The following is an 18,277-nucleotide window of genomic DNA, read 5'->3' as shown; positions in this document are numbered from 1 at the left end:
GAGACTAGAGCAAAAAAATCAAGACAACGAACCACATGCAGACGGAGAGGTACGAGGATCCACGTGAGGGCGGAAGCTAGCAGAGGTGTGTATAATGGGGCTTCAAGTTTGGGTGCCGCGTCAGAGCCATTGATTGAGTTTATTTTTCCACTCGAAGTCAGGTACCCATCATAGCTGGGTGGCAGGAGGGGGCAAAGCAAAATTCGTGTCCGAACCGAGGCTCGAACCCGGACTTTCTGCTCCGGACTCGAGCGCACTAAACGCTCCACCTTTTCCCCCTAAATATTGGTATCATTTATTGTCTCTCAGGATGATGCATAATCGTGAACTGCTGTTTGTGGGTGGTTGGAGGGTGCTCTGGTGTGGTTAGCTTCTTCTTTCCTATAATACGTGTATTGTCTGTATCTTCCCTCTTTACTTTTTTGTGTTTGTTGCTCTATTGTAGCTCCTCTAATCTCTGGCACTTTTATGACCATATTGTGTTGTAAGTGCCGTAAAACTTACTTAAACTTAAACTAAAATGAACTTCCCTCTTTTATGATTGTGTTTGTTGTTTTCTTGCAACACCTCTAATCCTCGGTGTGGGTGGTTGGAGGACGCCACTTGTAGGTCCAACTTATTTACTTACCCCTCTGTTGTTCCAGTCTGTCTGTCTTACTTTTTACCAGCACTAACTGACCATTATTGTGTCTATGTGCTTCTCTTTACTCAAACAAACAAAGATCTAATACTCGGCACTTATATGACCTTATTCAGTTACAAGTGCCGTAAAACTTTTATTAAAATGAAAAGAAAAATCCTGCTATTTCAAAATGTGTAATGTTTGCCTGCTCATAAAGAACCCAGCACACATAACTCGGCTGACATATGTGCGGCAGCGTGGTGGAATCAGGCTCTCGAAAAAATAATCAAAGTGAAGAAACTTGCATTTTTCCAACAGGTTTGTGAATTTTTATCCAGTTTTTTGGGTTTTTTGGCTCAACACCTTTCATCCCATTAAAGAACTCGTTTCTGGGTGGATTTTTCTGGAAAAAACGTTGATTACAGGCACACATTTTCTCACTAATTTTACCTCTGACATCAAGCGACGCCCATCTCCTTCTTTCACAAATATCTCGACTTGTATTCAAGATAAATGGATATTTTTGTCACCCAAAGCAAGACAAATAAACAAGCTTTAAGATGATACCAATGACTCCACATGCCCAAAAAATGACGAGAGCCTGATTCCACCACGCTGTCTCACATATTATTATTTTTTCCAAAAGCATGTGTGAAGTCTGGACTCACAATAAAGACAGGAAAGACAGCTGATGCTCTCTTCCAGCCTGCTCATGATAATACGCACACTCTACCTCCTGAATTCAAAATAAATTATATGACTCTTAACAATGTTGGACGCTTCAAATACCTTGGTAGTATACTGTCTTCAAGTGTCCGCCAAGATGCAGGAGTAAGCTTACTTAAATGGCCCTATAATTATGTATGTGCGTATGTGTCTATGTGCATTTGCGTGTGTGTTTGTGTGTAAGTGTTTGTGTGTACATGTTCATGTGTATTTGTATGACTATGTGTGTCTTCGTGTGTCTGTATATATGTGTGTGTGTGTGTGTGTGTGTGTGTGTGTGTGTGTGTGTGTGTGTGTGTATGTTTGTGTACTTTTACGAGGACTGCAATCTATTTTTGCCCAAGAAGACAATTTACACAGGAAAATTACACATGTACTTTTATCGATATCAAATAATACAACTGAATCACTTTTTTGCCCCCCTCCCCCCTCCCTTCCCTTCCCGCCAGATCGTGACCGGCCTATTCATCTACCCGACCGTGTGTTTTCCGGGAGTTCTCGGCAACGCGCTCACCATCTTCGTCCTGTCTCGCCGCAACATGCACACGTCCACCAACGCCTTCCTCAGTGCCCTGGCCGTGGCTGACTCCATCAAACTCCTCAACGACATCCTCTACTTCTTCGTCATCGTCTTCATGCGCACATCCCCCACGCTAGGGAACCTCAGCTACGGGTACCTCTACCCTTACGCTCACTTCGTGTTCAATTTATCGGCGTGCGTGTCGTCGTGGCTCACGGTATCGGTGGCGGTGGAGAGGTATATCCTCGTATGTCACCCGACGAGAGCGAGAGAGCTGTGGAGCAGGAAGTGTGCCGTGCTCCTGTGCACGTGCATTTACGTCATAATGACGTTATTGGCGTTACCCTCGGCGTTGAGATATCGCACGATTCGTTGTGTGGATAGAGAGACGAACGTGTCACGTCTGGATGTGGAGCTTACGGAGCTCTGGAGGAATAAGTCCTTCGTTACTTCCTACATCTGGGCGCAGAATCTGATGCGGTCCATCATACCCCTCTTAGTGTTGATCGTTCTCAACAAGTGCATCATTTCCGCACTAAGACGCACTCGTGCGAACCGGCGCCGCAACTCGCGTCATCGAGTTACTGTGATGATGATCGTCGTGATCCTCGCTTTCCTCGTGTGCATTACGCCAGACGCCATTCTCTCTACCGTCTTCGGGGAGGGTTACCACGAGGCGGGCTACCTCACCAAGGGCATCAGAGAGATCACGGACTCTCTGCTCGCCATCAACGCCGCTATCAACTTCCTCATCTACTGCGCTTTCAATCAAGTGTTTCGTAAAAGCTTCGCCCGGATTTGCTGCCCGCATTACAGGCAGAGCGGCTGGATAACCGAGCTGGATGAATCCACGTACCGGAGACTCTCCGAAGCCAAGAGTAACGTCACTTCCGCCAACAGTTCTCCGCGGAGACAAGACACGCCCCCGACTATCGTATCCGACCCGTCCCCCACCGGAAACCACGCCAACGGCCAGGCGCACAGAAGTCTTCCAGGTGTGGGCCACGTCAGGGGGTCAGTAGACTCGGAGCACACGCGCCACGGCTCGTGCACCTTGGACACCACGCGAGACTCCTCCGCGCCACGGGTCACACGGGCTGGCAGTCAGAGGCGCCACGTCATGTCCTCCGTATCGTCCGAGGAGGAGACACGTGACTTCAGCGGGAGGGGCAACCGCCTTTGCAGAGGCTCCTCCGGAGGCCTGAAGAAATCTCGGAACAGCATCAAGTCCAACAGAGCCAAGTCTCGACAGGCGGCTAAGTCGGGCAGTATGAGAATGACGCCAATAGAGTACATCCCGGCGAACGAAGACGTGAGTCCCGCCACCAGAGAGCGAAATGTTCACTTTGAGAGTGTCGCCAAATACACAGAGGACAACGACGATGACGACGAAACACATTCGGATAAACTCAACACATCGCACGAAACGACAGATACAAATATCGACGCTTCCTCTGTCCACATTCCTTTGCAAAGCGATTCTGAAACAAAACTGTCTCTGAGTAAAACCTCCGAGGAATCGTGCGCTCTGAACAGAAAAGAAAACACGTTTGTGGAGACGTGTGACGAGGAAAAGCTCTCGAAATTCAACCACTGCGACGGAACCTGCTTAACAAACCCTAAATCGGACGTACCCCTGTCCAGTAATAATAACGAAGTGTCCTTCAAATCCAGCCTTAGAAATAAAGACTCGCGAAACGCTCGGAATAAAAAGGCGCGCGTTCTGAATGTGTCTTTTACCAGTGACGAAACCGACGTTGCGTCGACGAATTCTTCTGGGAAGGCGTACTGTGCCAACGTGAAGTTCCAGGAGAGTGCCGAAGACGGCAAAGCTACGGACGCCAAGAACTGTGACGGTGATAGCTATGCACCTTTGAATGATTCTTACATGTGTGGGGATATTCTTACAACGGATTTGTGACGCAATGTGGGTCTTTTTGTTCACCACTGCAAAGACTTTAAGAATCCACTTACGGTTGATGTGTCGATCTTTTTTTAAAATATCAAATTGATTATTATGGACTTAACCCTATCCGTACGTCGTGTTTTACTGTCGTATCCATACGACGTGGGGAATTCTGTGCCACCACTTTCAAAAGTGGAAATTTACTCATTAATCTCATCCGTACGCTTTGCATCGCAGTCTATCAAAATGATTTTTTTTTTTATACTGAAAGTTTTAAAGAGATCTTCGTTCTAGAAGTATTCTAAAATGTAAAGAATACAACCCCGGGGGTACAAAATGACCCCAAAAGTATTTTTTAAATAGAAATACTGAAAGTTTCAAAGAGATCTTCGTACTAGAAGTATTCTAAAAAGGAAAGAGTACAACCCTGGGGGGTACAAAATGACACCAGGGCGTACGGATAGGGTTAAGGAATAGCAGTGCTTTTGGCTGAATTGCTCCCCAAATGCCCTGATGATACCACTGTTGCCTGATAGGTTACTCTCATGTTGTTTGCGTGGATGGAAAGAACAGACTAATAGTTTACAGTAGTGGCAGTTCTGCTTTCAGAACGCTGGTTTACGGTTATCAGCAAGACATATTATTAGCCCTAAGATTTTCTGGTTTGACTAAAAAGGAGGTCTGAAGTTTCAGTAGAGATAAATACCACATTTCAAAAGTATGTCACGTGACCGACGGATGACACGGACTCATACAGGGGTGTTATTTTAAAAGACAGAATTATCCAGTTTTGGAAGAAATTGAGGTCTCGATGATTCCAACTGATAGTTTAAATTTTCTCGACACACACACACACACACATACACACATACACACACACACACACACACACACACACACACACACACACACACACACACACCTCATGTTTGCCTTCGTCAGGTGTCTGCTGTATCTTAATAAATAACGCAAGAAAAAAAAGTGTTTTTGAAAATATTCAAAGCAGCTGGTTGTTGGGAAGCAACGATGTGTTATTTCTGTCTCTCTAGAACGTTTTCTTTTACCAATTTGATTAATATAATATTGTCTTTTACTACAGAACTCCAGAGTAGACGATTAATTCAATTTCTCAAAAAAGTCCGGACAGAAAGATGGATACACAAGCGTTGTCGATCTTTGAACTTCTGTGCAATACAATAAAAGGTAATAGTATAAAAAATAGTTACAGTTCGGATCATTTAGGTGGCGGGCTTCTTCGATTTTGTCTGTTAAAGTGAACCCGGGCTTAGGCCCGTCCCAGAGTGGCTCTGTAGGTCTGACGTGTAGCTCGCCAAGCGCACGCCGTCTGCGTGTCAGCACAGTCGTACTGTGTGTTGGCTTCTGTGTCTGAGTGAACGCACTCTGCGTGTCAGCACAGCCGCACTGTGCGTTGGCTTCTGTGTCTGAGTGAGCGCCCTCTGCGTGTCAGCACAGCCGCACTGTGCGTTGGCTTCTGTGTCTGAGTGAGCGCCCTCTGAGTGTCAGCACAGCCACACTAGGCTAGAAGCACAACATACGGATAACTTTAGAACGACAGATGTACACCATTGGTCGATATTTATAGTTACAACCATCTTGTTTGACGTCATTGAGGGATTCCCACTTTGTTGTCGTTTACGGTAACAACACGACCGCAAAGCACTATTGCAGTATTTTAAAATCCTGTATCCTACAGTGGCGTGGTGGCGGAGTGGTTAATGCGCTTGTCTCCAAAGCAGAAAGTCCAGGTTCGAGCCTCGGTTCGTCCACGAATTTTTTTCTCGCGCCCACCCACCTCTAATGAGTACCTGACTTCGAGTTGGGAAGTAAAGCGACGCCAAACAAGATGGTTGTTATTATAAATATCGGCCAATGGCGTACATCTGTCGTTCTGAAGTTATCCGCATGTAGAAACACGCAGGTCTATGAATGTAATCAAACAGTCGAAACTATGTCAACCTCTCGATTCCAAATTTTAATGTAGGATAGAGTGCATTTCTTGGGATTTTGTGGTCAAGTGTTGATGCTAGAATCAATATCTAATAGTAAAGCACCTAACAATACTTGCTTCTTGCTGATTTTGATGATCTGTGAAGAATTTCAGTCGAAAATAAACACAAAGCGAGCCTGCGTGCGACACATGTCCGACATGTTTTACAACACTGTTGAATAGCACGTCTGACGCGCCGTGCAGCTCAGCGAACAACAGACAGACCATTCAGCAACGCTGCTCAGTCACACAATAATGTATAATGTTCATTTGCACGGTGCGAGCTAGGCGAGCTACAGGTCAGACCTACAGAGAGACTCTGGGACCGGACTTAGAGGATGCCACAACCCAGCAGAAAGATGACGATATATGATTAAAATGATCATCACACGAGATTCAAACTGACGTCTTCTGCTTGTGACGGCCAAGTGCCTACCACTACATTACAGCATGCATGCAAAGTTCAGTTGAAAGAACAAGTTCATTAATATTTAACAGCCCAATGATTTTGCAAAGTCTTTCATGCTTTTTAAAAAATGAAATATATCGTCGCTGTCGCCAGCAAATGCATTTCTGTATACATTTTGAGAACTTTCGATTTTTACACCCTCCCAAAGATCTATCAAAGATGTACTTTTCAACGTCACCAAAATGCAGGTTAATGCTATTGTTGAGGTTTGCAACTTTCTTGCTTTCCAGGATTTCTAATAAGAATCACAACCCCCCCCCCCCCCCCAGATATTATAGTGTTTTTGATGTGTGTCTTGTGTGAAAAACATTCACTTGGACTAAAGTGAATTGTCAGCGACACCGACGATATAGTCAATGCCAGTCCGAAAAAAATGAATCATGTTTCACCAAATAGATATTATTAAGATACTGTTCTAAACTGCCACATAATGTGTTTTGCGCTTCCCTTTCTACTATGTCTTCAGTACTTCATCGTCACTGTCAACGTGGTTGTTTCTGTGAATTACTGTATACCAGGTTCTTTTTGTTACGCCCTACTTGAATTCATGTGTTCTCGAATTATTTTGTTTTCTTTTATTGTTCATTTTATTTTTTAAAGGCTTTTTTAATGTATGTGGTTTTTGGTCACATTGACACAATTTACGTCATTTAGTTAGTGTCCTTCCGATCCTTCCTGATAGGACCAGTTCACGATAAGAGAGATAGGCGTCGGTGGTAAAGTGGTTAGGCTACCGGACTCGTAATAGTGAGATTGCTGGTTCGGGGGTTCGAGCCACAGCTTGGTCCAACATAGTGTCCTTGGGAAAAGCCCTTTACACGTATTTCCCACTTGGCTCTGTCCTTTCGGAAATGGACGGTAAACTAGGAGGCCCCGCCTCTTAAATAACCTAATAGTTTAATAACCCATACCATTTCATTTTCTTTTTTTTTTGGTGAGATCCAATGTCCCTGCAGAAAGACTAAGTTAGATACTCATTAAAAAAGTTCCTCTCACTCGGGAAACGAACTTCGGTTTCTTGCATGCGACACAGGGCAGAGTCTGGCCACTACACCATAGACACTGGTTCTGTGAATTTAAATCACAGTCGATATGTCAAAAGGAGCATTAGAATTGGAATATCTTGACTTCTATATAGATAAAATGGTTTTCTAGTTCATCAAACGCAAGACAAATAAATAGGTTACTTTAAGAGGATGCCAAATAACTCCGAGTTTCCCAAAATAGACAAGCGCCTGATTCTACCAAGTTGTGAAACATTTAAAGAGTGTTTTAAAAAAAAACCTGAATGTCAAATTTGACGAGCGCCTGATTTCACCACGATGCCACAAGCATACCTACCCTTGGGTGTGTGTGTGTGTGTGTGTGTATGTTGTACATTATCAAAGATAATACATACCAAGATGGGCCACTCCTCTCTTTGATCCAATTAAAAAGTGTCCTCAAAATTCGGAGGCGCCCTCTTAAAAAATGAGAGGAATTTGCAAACAGAGTTACCCTGCTTGTGTTAAAAACAATACAAGTGAAACAGACAAGTTTTTGAATAATTTAGAACTCAAATGTCGAAAGAACGCTTTTAAAAAAGTTTACGCTGACAAAAAACCTGTTGTGGAAGATTCGACTGTTTTCTGTGTTTAATTTGACTTTAAAATGAGAGACGAGAGTTCATTCAAGTAAAAAAACAAAAAACCCTTAAACTCCGCACTGAACGATCCCAAACAGCTGATGGACAAAATTCGATCTGCTCACGCAAGGAGGTTCTATTCCTATTCTTCTTCTGGAGAAACGAAAGAGAGCTTCAAAACAAAGACTGCAGCGCCATCTGATCCATTGTAGGACTTCTGGCGGACACTTTTTTGGCTGAGTGGACCATCTTGTTATGTATCATCATTGACATTACGTAATATATCATATTATCTCATATAAAAACACGAATTAAAAAATTTACGAAATACGAAATGGACAAAACACGAAATAAAAGAGCGCTCGAGGATAAAGAGAGGAAAAAAACAACAGGTGTATAGTACCAAATAGAATTTGTGTCAGAAGTACGACAAAGGGACTACGACCTTGATTTTTATTGATATCTATTTTTAAAATTGATTTTTATTGATTTTTTAAATTTCCTTTTAGTGATATTTATTTTATTTTTTGATTTATATTGATTTTTTAATTGATTTTTTAAAATAATAATATCTTTTTTTCATTTATATTTATTAATATTTATTCATTTTTGCTGATTTTTATTGATAGTTATTGAGTTGAATGGCCTTTGGCTCATTCATCAACACTTTATACCATACGTCTCGGCAAATATATATTGGTGCAGCACATCAGATAATTTACATAAACTGGGCACGCACGCACGCACGCACGCACGCACGCACGCACGCACGCACGGAAAATGTCTTTGGGAACAATAGCGAGGCGTGCATACAAAATGAGTTTAATATAACGTTTTAGCCAAATGGCCACAAACTAGAATTTTATAGGTTATAGTTGAGTTTGCCCAACTCATCATGGTAAGAAATGACAGGAAAATGGTTGACTTGATAGGAAAAAGATGTCATCCGTTTAAAATCTACATAATATTTGATTTGTCTGTCTATTTTCGGCCGATATAATATTCTCCATTCGTGGATTAGGAGTCATTCTGTCAGCATGTCTCATTGTGTCTCGATACGGTGGAATCAAGCACTCGTCATATTTTGGAAACACGGAGTTATTCGTGTTAAATCCATTCAAAACCCTGTTATTTTTCCATGCTTTGGATGAAAAAAAAATAAGATACCGAAATATCGCGAATAGAAGTCGAAATATTTGCGATATAACGAGGGGGCTGAGGGGGGAGGGGGGGCAGTGGGGGCCACCTGAACATTTTAATTTGTTGTGCCTTTAATCAACGTTTTTATGACAAATCCACACAGAAATGAGTTCTTTAATGGGCATGAAAGGTGTTGAGCCAAAAAACAAAAACTTGATAAAAATTCACAAACCTGCGGAAAAATGCAAGTTTCTTCACTTTGATTATTTTGACGAGAGCCTGATGCCCCACGCTGCCTCACATATTGATAAAATAGCAATTTGTTTAGAGCACTCGAGCAAAGAAATGAGTTGAAATCCATTGTGGCCGATATCTATGGTAGATATGTCATTTTGATGATAATTAAGGGAGAAAAGCGTTTGATACCATCAGCAAATTATGCAAATCGCTCTGTGATACCTTAAGTCACATTTCATAATTGATCAGCTTTTTACACGGAAGCATTTCCATGTAGCATAGTACATTTATTGCACTGCATGCTTCCCAGGAAGTTGAGATTGTTTCACAATGTAACCAGGTCTGCTTGGGTGATAATAATAGATTGTAACGCGCTTATAGCTTGCTTTTGAGTGGGGAATTTGCACTATACAAACGCAATATGTGAGGCAGTGTGGTGGGATCAGGCTCTCGTTTAAACAATCAAAGTGAAGAAAATTGCATTTTTCCGCAGATTTGTTATTTTTTTAAATCACATTTTTGTTTTTGGGCTCAACACCTTTCATGCCATTTAAAACTCATTTCTATGTAGTTTTTTCTGATTAAGGGCTCAAAATATATAAATTTTCAGTTACCACGGGCTCTTAAGCTAAGGAGAAAACTAATATTTGGCGGCGAATTTTTTTTCTCTAATTTTACCTCTGAAAACTGGTGACCCCACCTCCTTCATTTACAAATATCTCGATTTGCATTCAAGATAAATGGATACTTTTTTCAACCAAATAAAGACAAGTGAAAAAGCTTTAAGATGATCTTAATAACTCTACATGTCCAAAATTTGACGAGAGCCTGATTCCATCACGCTGCATCAAATATATTGTTAGTAGTAATAGTGTAATAGTGAAAAGACACCGTGTATTCTTTTACCACATATTTAGGGTTCATTTTTAGAACTTTTCACTTTGAAGTCTTGCACAGAACGTCATTGGTGAGCTTATAATGTGTTTTCCTGGAAGACTTGAAAATAGTGGTAAGGATAACGATGCGCGCTCATATGACTTTATGCAGTTGCGAGCACCGTAAAACCCCATACTAAGCAAAGATAACGATAAGCGGTTTTTTGTTTGCTTTGTTGTTTTTTTTGTAAGTGTTTTACGGCGCTCCCCCAAAGTGTGAATGCTGATACTATTGATAATGATGATGACGATGATGCTGATGATACTATAGTGAACGATTTGTTGCTATTGCATCTTTTTTCTTTTTTTTCTTTTTTTTGGCTTACTTAAGTACCATGTTCCGGAAGAAGTCAAAATTGGTGAATGTCGAACACCTTATTAAATACACATGTATACACAACTATATTCAAGTCTTCAGCATTTTGTTTTTGACTATGATGATGGGGATGATGCTGATTATGATGATGACGATGATGATGATGATGATGATGATGATGATGATGATGATGATGATGATGATGATGATGATGATGATGATGATGATGATGAAAGAAAACGGTATTTCGTCAAGTGTACAGTGGCATGTTTCGAAGCGACTGTGGAAATATTATTATGCTGGTGACATAGAATAGCTGATGATGAATATTTCGGAGACATCACAGAAGCGGTTTCGGAATCATCACCATCCAGTGCCAGATCTGCGACAGACATCGGTGATTATGGTTTTCCATTCATTCCTTTGTTCGGATGCTCTAAAAAAAGCTACCTTTCCCTGATCTTTCCCTGTTACCCATTTGTTTCGATTCCCTATGTATGTTGTTCTGGGACTACCCCTGCCTCGCTTGCCCTCAATTATCGGAATACTTGACTTATATGATGAAATGTTCTTGATTTTTTTGTGAGCTGGTACATTCGTCATCAGCTACTCTTACTCATCACACAGGAAATCAAGAACATTTCATCATCCAAGTCAACTGTTCAGAAACTGCTTCTCTAATGTTCAGCGGAATGTTTTAATTGAAGGATAGAAAAAATGAAAGAATCAAGAAACACATACACACATACATACTGCTGAACCAGATCTCTGCTCGCGGTTCTGGGGTTTTCTGTTGTTTGTGTTACTGTCTGTCTTCCCGTGCCTTTTGGAGTGTGTTTATTATGATAATAATAATACTAATGATATTAATAATAATAATAATGATAATAATAGTAATAATAATAATAATAATAATAATAATAATAATAATAATAATAATAATGATAATAATAATCTCGGACTCGCAACCGTAAGGTCGTGGGTTCGAATCCCGTCAAGGGCCTGACGTTTTGTCCTTGGGAAAGGCACTTTACACGAATTTTCCTAACTTCACCCAGGTGGGAATGGGTACCCGGCTATAGACAGCAAAAGATCTTGTCAGTTTGTTAGTGTTTGAGCGCTTAATCGGCTGCTCGCACTGTATGCTTCCCGGGAAGCTGAGAATGTTTCGGAATGTACTATGGTCTGCTGGGGTAATAATATAGTGTAAAGCGCATAGAGCCTGCTGTTGAGCGGGGATATGCGCTATACAAATGCTATCTATTATTTTTTTTATTTTTTTTTTTTTTAAACTTACTACTCCATGAAAACACTCTTTTTAATTGATAGAATTGATCTTTCTAAATATCGACATTCACTTGATGTAACATTATTTGCTCAAGCTTTTTTTGTGTGTTTGTTGTTTTTTTAATTAGTGCAAAGATGACAGGGTTGTTCCCTTTAAATGTGTCCTATTTTTCAGACGCCATGTATCTAGCTGTTTTCAGGATTTGCCTAATCTGACTCGTTACAAAACATTGTACGACCTCGGCCTCAACAACGGCCTCGAGTCGTAGATTAAGCAAGAAGCTAACTGCCGTTTGTAAAGCCGATTATTTTTCGATTTATTTTTTTTTTGACATATTGTGTGCTGGTTTTTATTGGGGGAGGGGGGGGGTCTTCTTTTTAAAAAAACAAAAACAAACTTGGATTAATCCTTTGGGTGCAGTAATGCGCAATTTTTGGCATGTTTCTGGCTACACAAAGTGGGTGGTTAGCAGGTGCACAGATTTGGTTTGCTCCTTCATTCCTATCAAACATCTATCGTCCTTATCTCTCCTCTTTTTCTGTGTTTGTTACTCTCTTGTAACACATCTAATCTTCGGCACTTATATGACCTTATCATGCTGCAAGAGACGTAACACTCTACTGAAAACAAAACAACAAAACTGATTTAACTCTTCAGCTAGGCTAGGTGCCCGCCTGGAAATCCAAAGCACACTACTTATTTTGTGGAGTCTTAATTTAACTGTAGCAACCTAGTAATAAATGCGAAACACCAAAAGTTCAAATAGGAATACTGGGTCAAACAGATCACACAGAAAAATGAGAGAACATTGGAGTGACGGAGATCCCCGAATTTACACCACAAACAAAGACGGAAATGTGATGGTCAAATTGGCAGGGTGAAGGAAATCAGACGGACAAACAATAATATGGTCGCTTTTAAGCACAAGGGGGCTATCCCGGAAAATACTTTTCTGAGAAGATCGAAGGTAAAGTTTTTGCGTCTTGTTCAGTTTCTTTAAAAGACAAGGAAAGTTTTCTCTATAACCAAACAAATATATACACCAATGAAACAAAACTTTTTCTATAGGTAGGGCATGCCTACTTTGGGTGTAGGTCTAGATTTCTGGAAAACCTCAAAATCTGGGTTAGCCGGCTTGTCCTTAAAAGTGACCATAATATATGGAAAGAACAGGGAAAAGAACAAGTGGAAGACAAGAAAGGAGAAGGCAGGACAACACCATTGAGCAGATGGGTACAACCTGTACACAGAAAAGAGATGACCAAACAGACTGGAGGTCGTTGCTGGAGGGCTGGACTCTACAGTGGACTAACAACGCTTTAAAAAACCCAACATATTTTAGAAAATCGTTCTCCGGTCACCTCAGTTTTGGACTCTAAATCTGAAGGATATTGTTTTAAAAACGTGTTTGGATTCGTAACAACACCATGGTCATTTGCTGTTGCATGCAGTAGACACGAGTTCGATTCCCGAGTTGGGAGGTTTATTTCTCGATCATCCTGTTCTTTCTGTTGTATCTCGCCCAGTGACTCTCAGACCAGGTTGACCCTGGAAGGTGGAGGGTAAGCTCATCTCCTAAAAGACTCAAATATTTCACGACGCATTGGAATCGAGCTCTCGTCAATTTTTGGGCTTGTAGAGTTTTTGGTGTCATATTAAAGCTTGTTTGTTTGTCTTGCTTTGGGTGAAAAAAATCCATTTATCTTGAATAGTCATCGAGAGATTTGTGATTGATGGAAGTAGGGGTCTCTGGTTTCAATGGTAAAATAAGTGAGAAAATGCCGCTAAAATCTGGTAACTTCAGCAGCTTGAGAATCCTTGAAAACTGAAAAATTACATATTTTGTTGTGCCTTTAATCAACGTTTATCAGTAAAATGCACACAGGAATGTGTTTATAAATGGATAAAAAAAGGTGTTGAGCTGAAAAAAAAGAAAATTAGAACTAAATTATCCAATGGCAATAAAAATGGAAGTTAATTTGGTTTCATTATTTTGACGAGCGCCTGATTTCAACACGATGACTCACAATTGGTGTCAACAGGGCATAAAACATAAACTTAAAAAAGTATTAATATTATGGAATCATAACAACCATTTCTGTTGTCGGTTTCTGGATGCACTTGCACCTGTCTCATGATCCAACGTTAATTGTTTGCAAAATGAGAAATCATAACTCAGTCAGCTAATCTGCTATACATTTCCTGGCTAGTTTAATCCAGGCTGACAGATTATGGCTTGTAACGCTCAACACCATAATGAGAGAAAAAGAATTAGATGTCTTCTATATGTGAGCAGCGCGGTGGAATCAGGCACTCGTCAATTTTTGGGCATGTAGAGTTATTGGTATCATTTAAAGCTTGTTCACCTGTCTTTATTTGGTTGAAAAAAATATCCATTTATCTTTAATACAATTCGAGATATTTGTGAATGAAGGAGATGGGGTCCCCTGTTTTCAGAGGTAAAATTAGTGAGAAAATGGCCGCCAAAGATTAGTTATATCCTTACCTTAAGAGTCGATTGAAACAGAAAATTTACATTTTTTTGTGCCTTTAATCAACATTTTTCAGACAAAAAATCCACACAGAAAGGAGTTCTTTAATGAACATGAAAGGTGTTGAGCCAAAAAACTAAATTTTGATAAAAATTCACAAACCTGTGGAACAATGCAAGTTTCTTCACTTTGATTATTTTGACGAGAGCCTGATTCCACCACGCTGCCTCACATATTACAAAAGATGCATTATAGACAGATCATCACAATGAGATTTATACAGAGTTGAGCTCACCGATATTATTTTATCCTAGCCAACCAAGGTTCATTTTGACGTTAAGCGGCTATTTGTACGAAGGCTGGTAAGTTAATAATTACCATGGATACCAATATCTTTAATTCTTTTAACGATTACTGAGTGTACATCATGTGAATTCTTTTGTTTGTTTTTGTTGTTTGTTGTTTTTGTTGTTATTGTTGTTTTGTTGTTGTTGTTTGTTTTGTTTTTTGGGAGGGGGCGTTTTGTATTTTTATTTTTATTTTGTGCTTTTTTTTTTACTTTTAGAAATTGAATTCGACACAGTTGTGTGTGAGTGGTTGGTGAGTGCTCAGCTGTGGTCAGCTCTTTCTCTCATATCAAACATTTATTGTCCTTCTCTCACCTCCTTTTTGTGTTTTTTTACTCTCTTGTGACACCTCTAATCTTCAGCACTTATAATATGACCTTATTGTGTTGCAAATCTGGTAAAACTCCTACTAAAACAAAACAACATTGGGTTTTTTTAGCACATGCAGTGGATACCATCAATTAAAGAAACAGCAATATAATCAAAGTTCATATTAAAAACAAATTAAGACATGACGTTTTTGATAGTTTTTCTAGTCTACTTTTATTATTTGTGAGGAAGCGTGAGGGATTCAGGCCCTCGTCAGTTTTTGGGCATGTAGAGTTATTGGTATCATCTTAAAGCTTGTTCACCTGTCTTTATTAATTTGGATGAAAATAAATCAATTTACCTTGAATACAAGTCAAGATATTTGCAAATGAAGGAGGTGGGGGTCAGTTGTTTTCAGAGGTAAAATTAGTGAGAAAATGCCCGCCAAAGATTAGTTATTTCTTAACTTTAGAGTCCGTGGTAAATGAAAATTTACATTTTTGTGCCTTTAATCAACGCTTTTCAGAAAAATCCCCACAGAAAAGAGTTCTTTAAAGGGCATGAAAGGTGTTGAGCCAAAAAACAAAAATTTGATAAAAATTCACAAACCTGCGGAAAAAAGCAGTTTCTTCACTTTGATTATTTTGACGAGAACCTGATTCCACCACGCTGCCTCACATTTTATTTTTGATAGCAACGACATTTTCAGGGCTTGTCATTCACACAATAACCTAACTTTCTAGAAAAGAAAAAAAACCTCGATGAATTCATAACTGAGTTACATGGTTTATTATATTATCGAATTCAGAAGCATGAAGGGGTAGGTCAGTTTTACATCTCTAACTTTTATTCTATGAAAGATATCCAAGATTCCAACTTTATAGACGTTTGTATTGAGTGCATCTGTCAATGCACCAAAGTTGAACTTTAAAAAATCATTTTTACTTTTATTAAAGCTGTTTATTTTGAACGTGGCCGCCGTTACCATGGTGACAAAGACTTAAACAAACAAAAACAATAGAGTTACATTTTAGAGATGTATTCCTGTTACACCTGCAAGCTATAAGGCTTTATCTGAAAGCTCATAGTTACCGAGATAGGTTTATAAACCAGCTCTCTCCCCCCCCCCCCTCTCTTATAAACAAGTCTTATCCTCTCTGTTTATCTGTTCACAAAACTGTAAAGAAGCTTAGACTTATCACCGCAGAGATCGGTGGTAATCCTATCTAGCATAACAATGTGAGGCAGTGTGGTGAAATCAGGCGCTCGTCAAAATACAGAAATCGAAAAAAACCGGGCATTTTTCCACCAGTTTGGAAATTTTTATCGATTTTTTTTTTGGCTCAACCTCTTTTACGTCCATATAAAAACACATTTCCAAGGGAATTTTACACCAAAAAAGACAATTGATCAAAGGCTAAAATATACAATTTTCATGTTTTCAATGACTCTTTAGGTTTTGGAATTACCAAACTTTTACAGCCATTTTCTCGTTAATCTCTCCTCTGAAACCAGGCGACCCCACTTACTTATATCTATTCAAAATAGATATGTATTTATTTCATTGGAAGCAAGGCAAATAATTCCGCTTTCAGGTGATACCAATAACTCCATATACCCAAACATTGACGACAGTCTGTTTCCACCACGTCGTGACGCAAATTATGTTGGTTTTTCTTTCTTTTTTTTTTGCAAACCTCTGACCGCTTTTACGATGCTGGGGACAGAAACTTTTATTTGTGTCACATTTAAAATATTTAAATTATGTTGTTGTTCTTTTTATTTTATTTTATTTTATTTTTTTGCTAACCTCTGACCGCTTTTATACTGCAGGGGATAATAGAAACTTTTATTTGTGTCACATTTAAAATATTTAAATTATGTTGTTGTTCTTTTTATTTTATTTTATTTTATTTTTTTGCTAACCTCTGACCGCTTTTATACTGCAGGGGATAATAGAAACTTTTATTTGTGTCATATTTAAAAGAGGTGTTTTTTACGCATCTTCCTCCCCCCCCCCCTCTTTTGGCCCCCATTCTCCCACAAAATAGACACAATTCAGATCATCTGGGAGGCGGGCTTCCACCCAAGCTGAGAGTTTGATTAACCCTATCCGTACGTCGTGTTTTACTATCGTATCCATACGACGTGGGGAACTCTGTGCCACCACTTAACCCTATCCGTATGTCGTGTTTTACTATCGAATCCATACGACGTGGGGAGCTCTGTGCCACCACTTAACCCTATCCGTATGTCGTGTTTTACTATTGTATCCATACGACGTGGGGAACTCTGTGCCACCACTTAACCCTATCCGTATGTCGTGTTTTACTATCGTATCCATACGACGTGGGAAACTCTGTGCCACCACTTAACCCTATCTGTACGTCGTGTTTTACTATCGTATCCATACGACGTGGGGAACTCTGTGCCACCACTTTTAAAAGAGGAATTTTACTCGTTAATCCGATCCTTACATTTTGCATAGCAGTCTGTCAAAATGTGTTTTTAAAAAATAGAAATACTGAAAGTTTCACAGAGATCTTCATACTAGAAGTATTCTAAAATGTGAAGAATACAACCCCGTGGGTACACAATGTCCCAGAGCGTACGGATAGGGTTAAACAAAATTCATCTGAAAGTCAAAGAGGTTATAACACATGAAGACTACAGGGGGAAAACGACGGTAGTCACAAACTGAAAATCGTGAGGATACCAATTTTGAACGCTTGTTGACTCATAACTGTATTTCTCTTCAACTTTCAGTTTATTATTGTTGTTAGAGTTACCATTCAACGACATTTAACAATAAACCACCAGTCAAACAAATATGAAGTTATGAGTCCACAAGCATTTAAAATTGGCACCCTCACAATTTCCAGTTTGTGGCTACCGTCGTTTTCCCTTTGTGCTCTTCACATGATTCTGTGATATTTGAGCTCATGGTAGTGACGTCATACAGTCGATGTGTGCTCACCCTGGGACGCTTAGACTTGAGGGAAACAGCTACAGAATGGTGAGTATTTTTCCAGAATAATGTGGTGACGTCTAGACGGTCTGGGAGGGAAATCTACATTTCTGCACCGAAATTTGGGGTCAAGGTGATGTTTAATATTATATATTATCATATGTGAGGCAGCGTGGTGGAATCAGGCTTTCGTCCATTTTCGGGCATGTAGAATTATTGGTATCATATTAAAGCTTGTTCATTTGTCTTTATTTGGGTGAAAAAGTATCCATTTATCTAGAATACAAGTCGAGATATTTGTGAATGAAGGAGATGGGGGTCACCTGTTTTCAGGGGTAAAATAAGTGAGAAAATAGCCGTCAAAGATTAG

The 18,277-nt window shown here is 39.8% G+C and overlaps 1 protein-coding gene across 1 annotated transcript in view; it reads left to right on the top strand.

Annotated features, from left to right (window-relative positions):
• LOC101854961 overlaps nucleotides 1-3,929 on the top strand; it is a 34,479-nt gene extending 30,550 nt beyond the window's left edge. Inside the window, exon 2 of the mRNA XM_005102783.3 lies at nucleotides 1,798-3,929. Coding sequence (XP_005102840.1) covers nucleotides 1,798-3,789 — 1,992 coding nt within the window. The 3' untranslated portion in view covers nucleotides 3,790-3,929. The remainder of the gene's footprint in view (nucleotides 1-1,797) is intronic.
• Nucleotides 3,930-18,277: the final 14,348 nt, after the last annotated feature.

The sequence above is a fragment of the Aplysia californica genome, unplaced genomic scaffold, assembly GCF_000002075.1.
Source record: "Aplysia californica isolate F4 #8 unplaced genomic scaffold, AplCal3.0 scaffold00340, whole genome shotgun sequence".
Classification (NCBI taxonomy): Eukaryota; Metazoa; Mollusca; class Gastropoda; order Aplysiida; family Aplysiidae; genus Aplysia; species Aplysia californica.
This window is presented reverse-complemented; position numbering and strand designations above follow the sequence as displayed.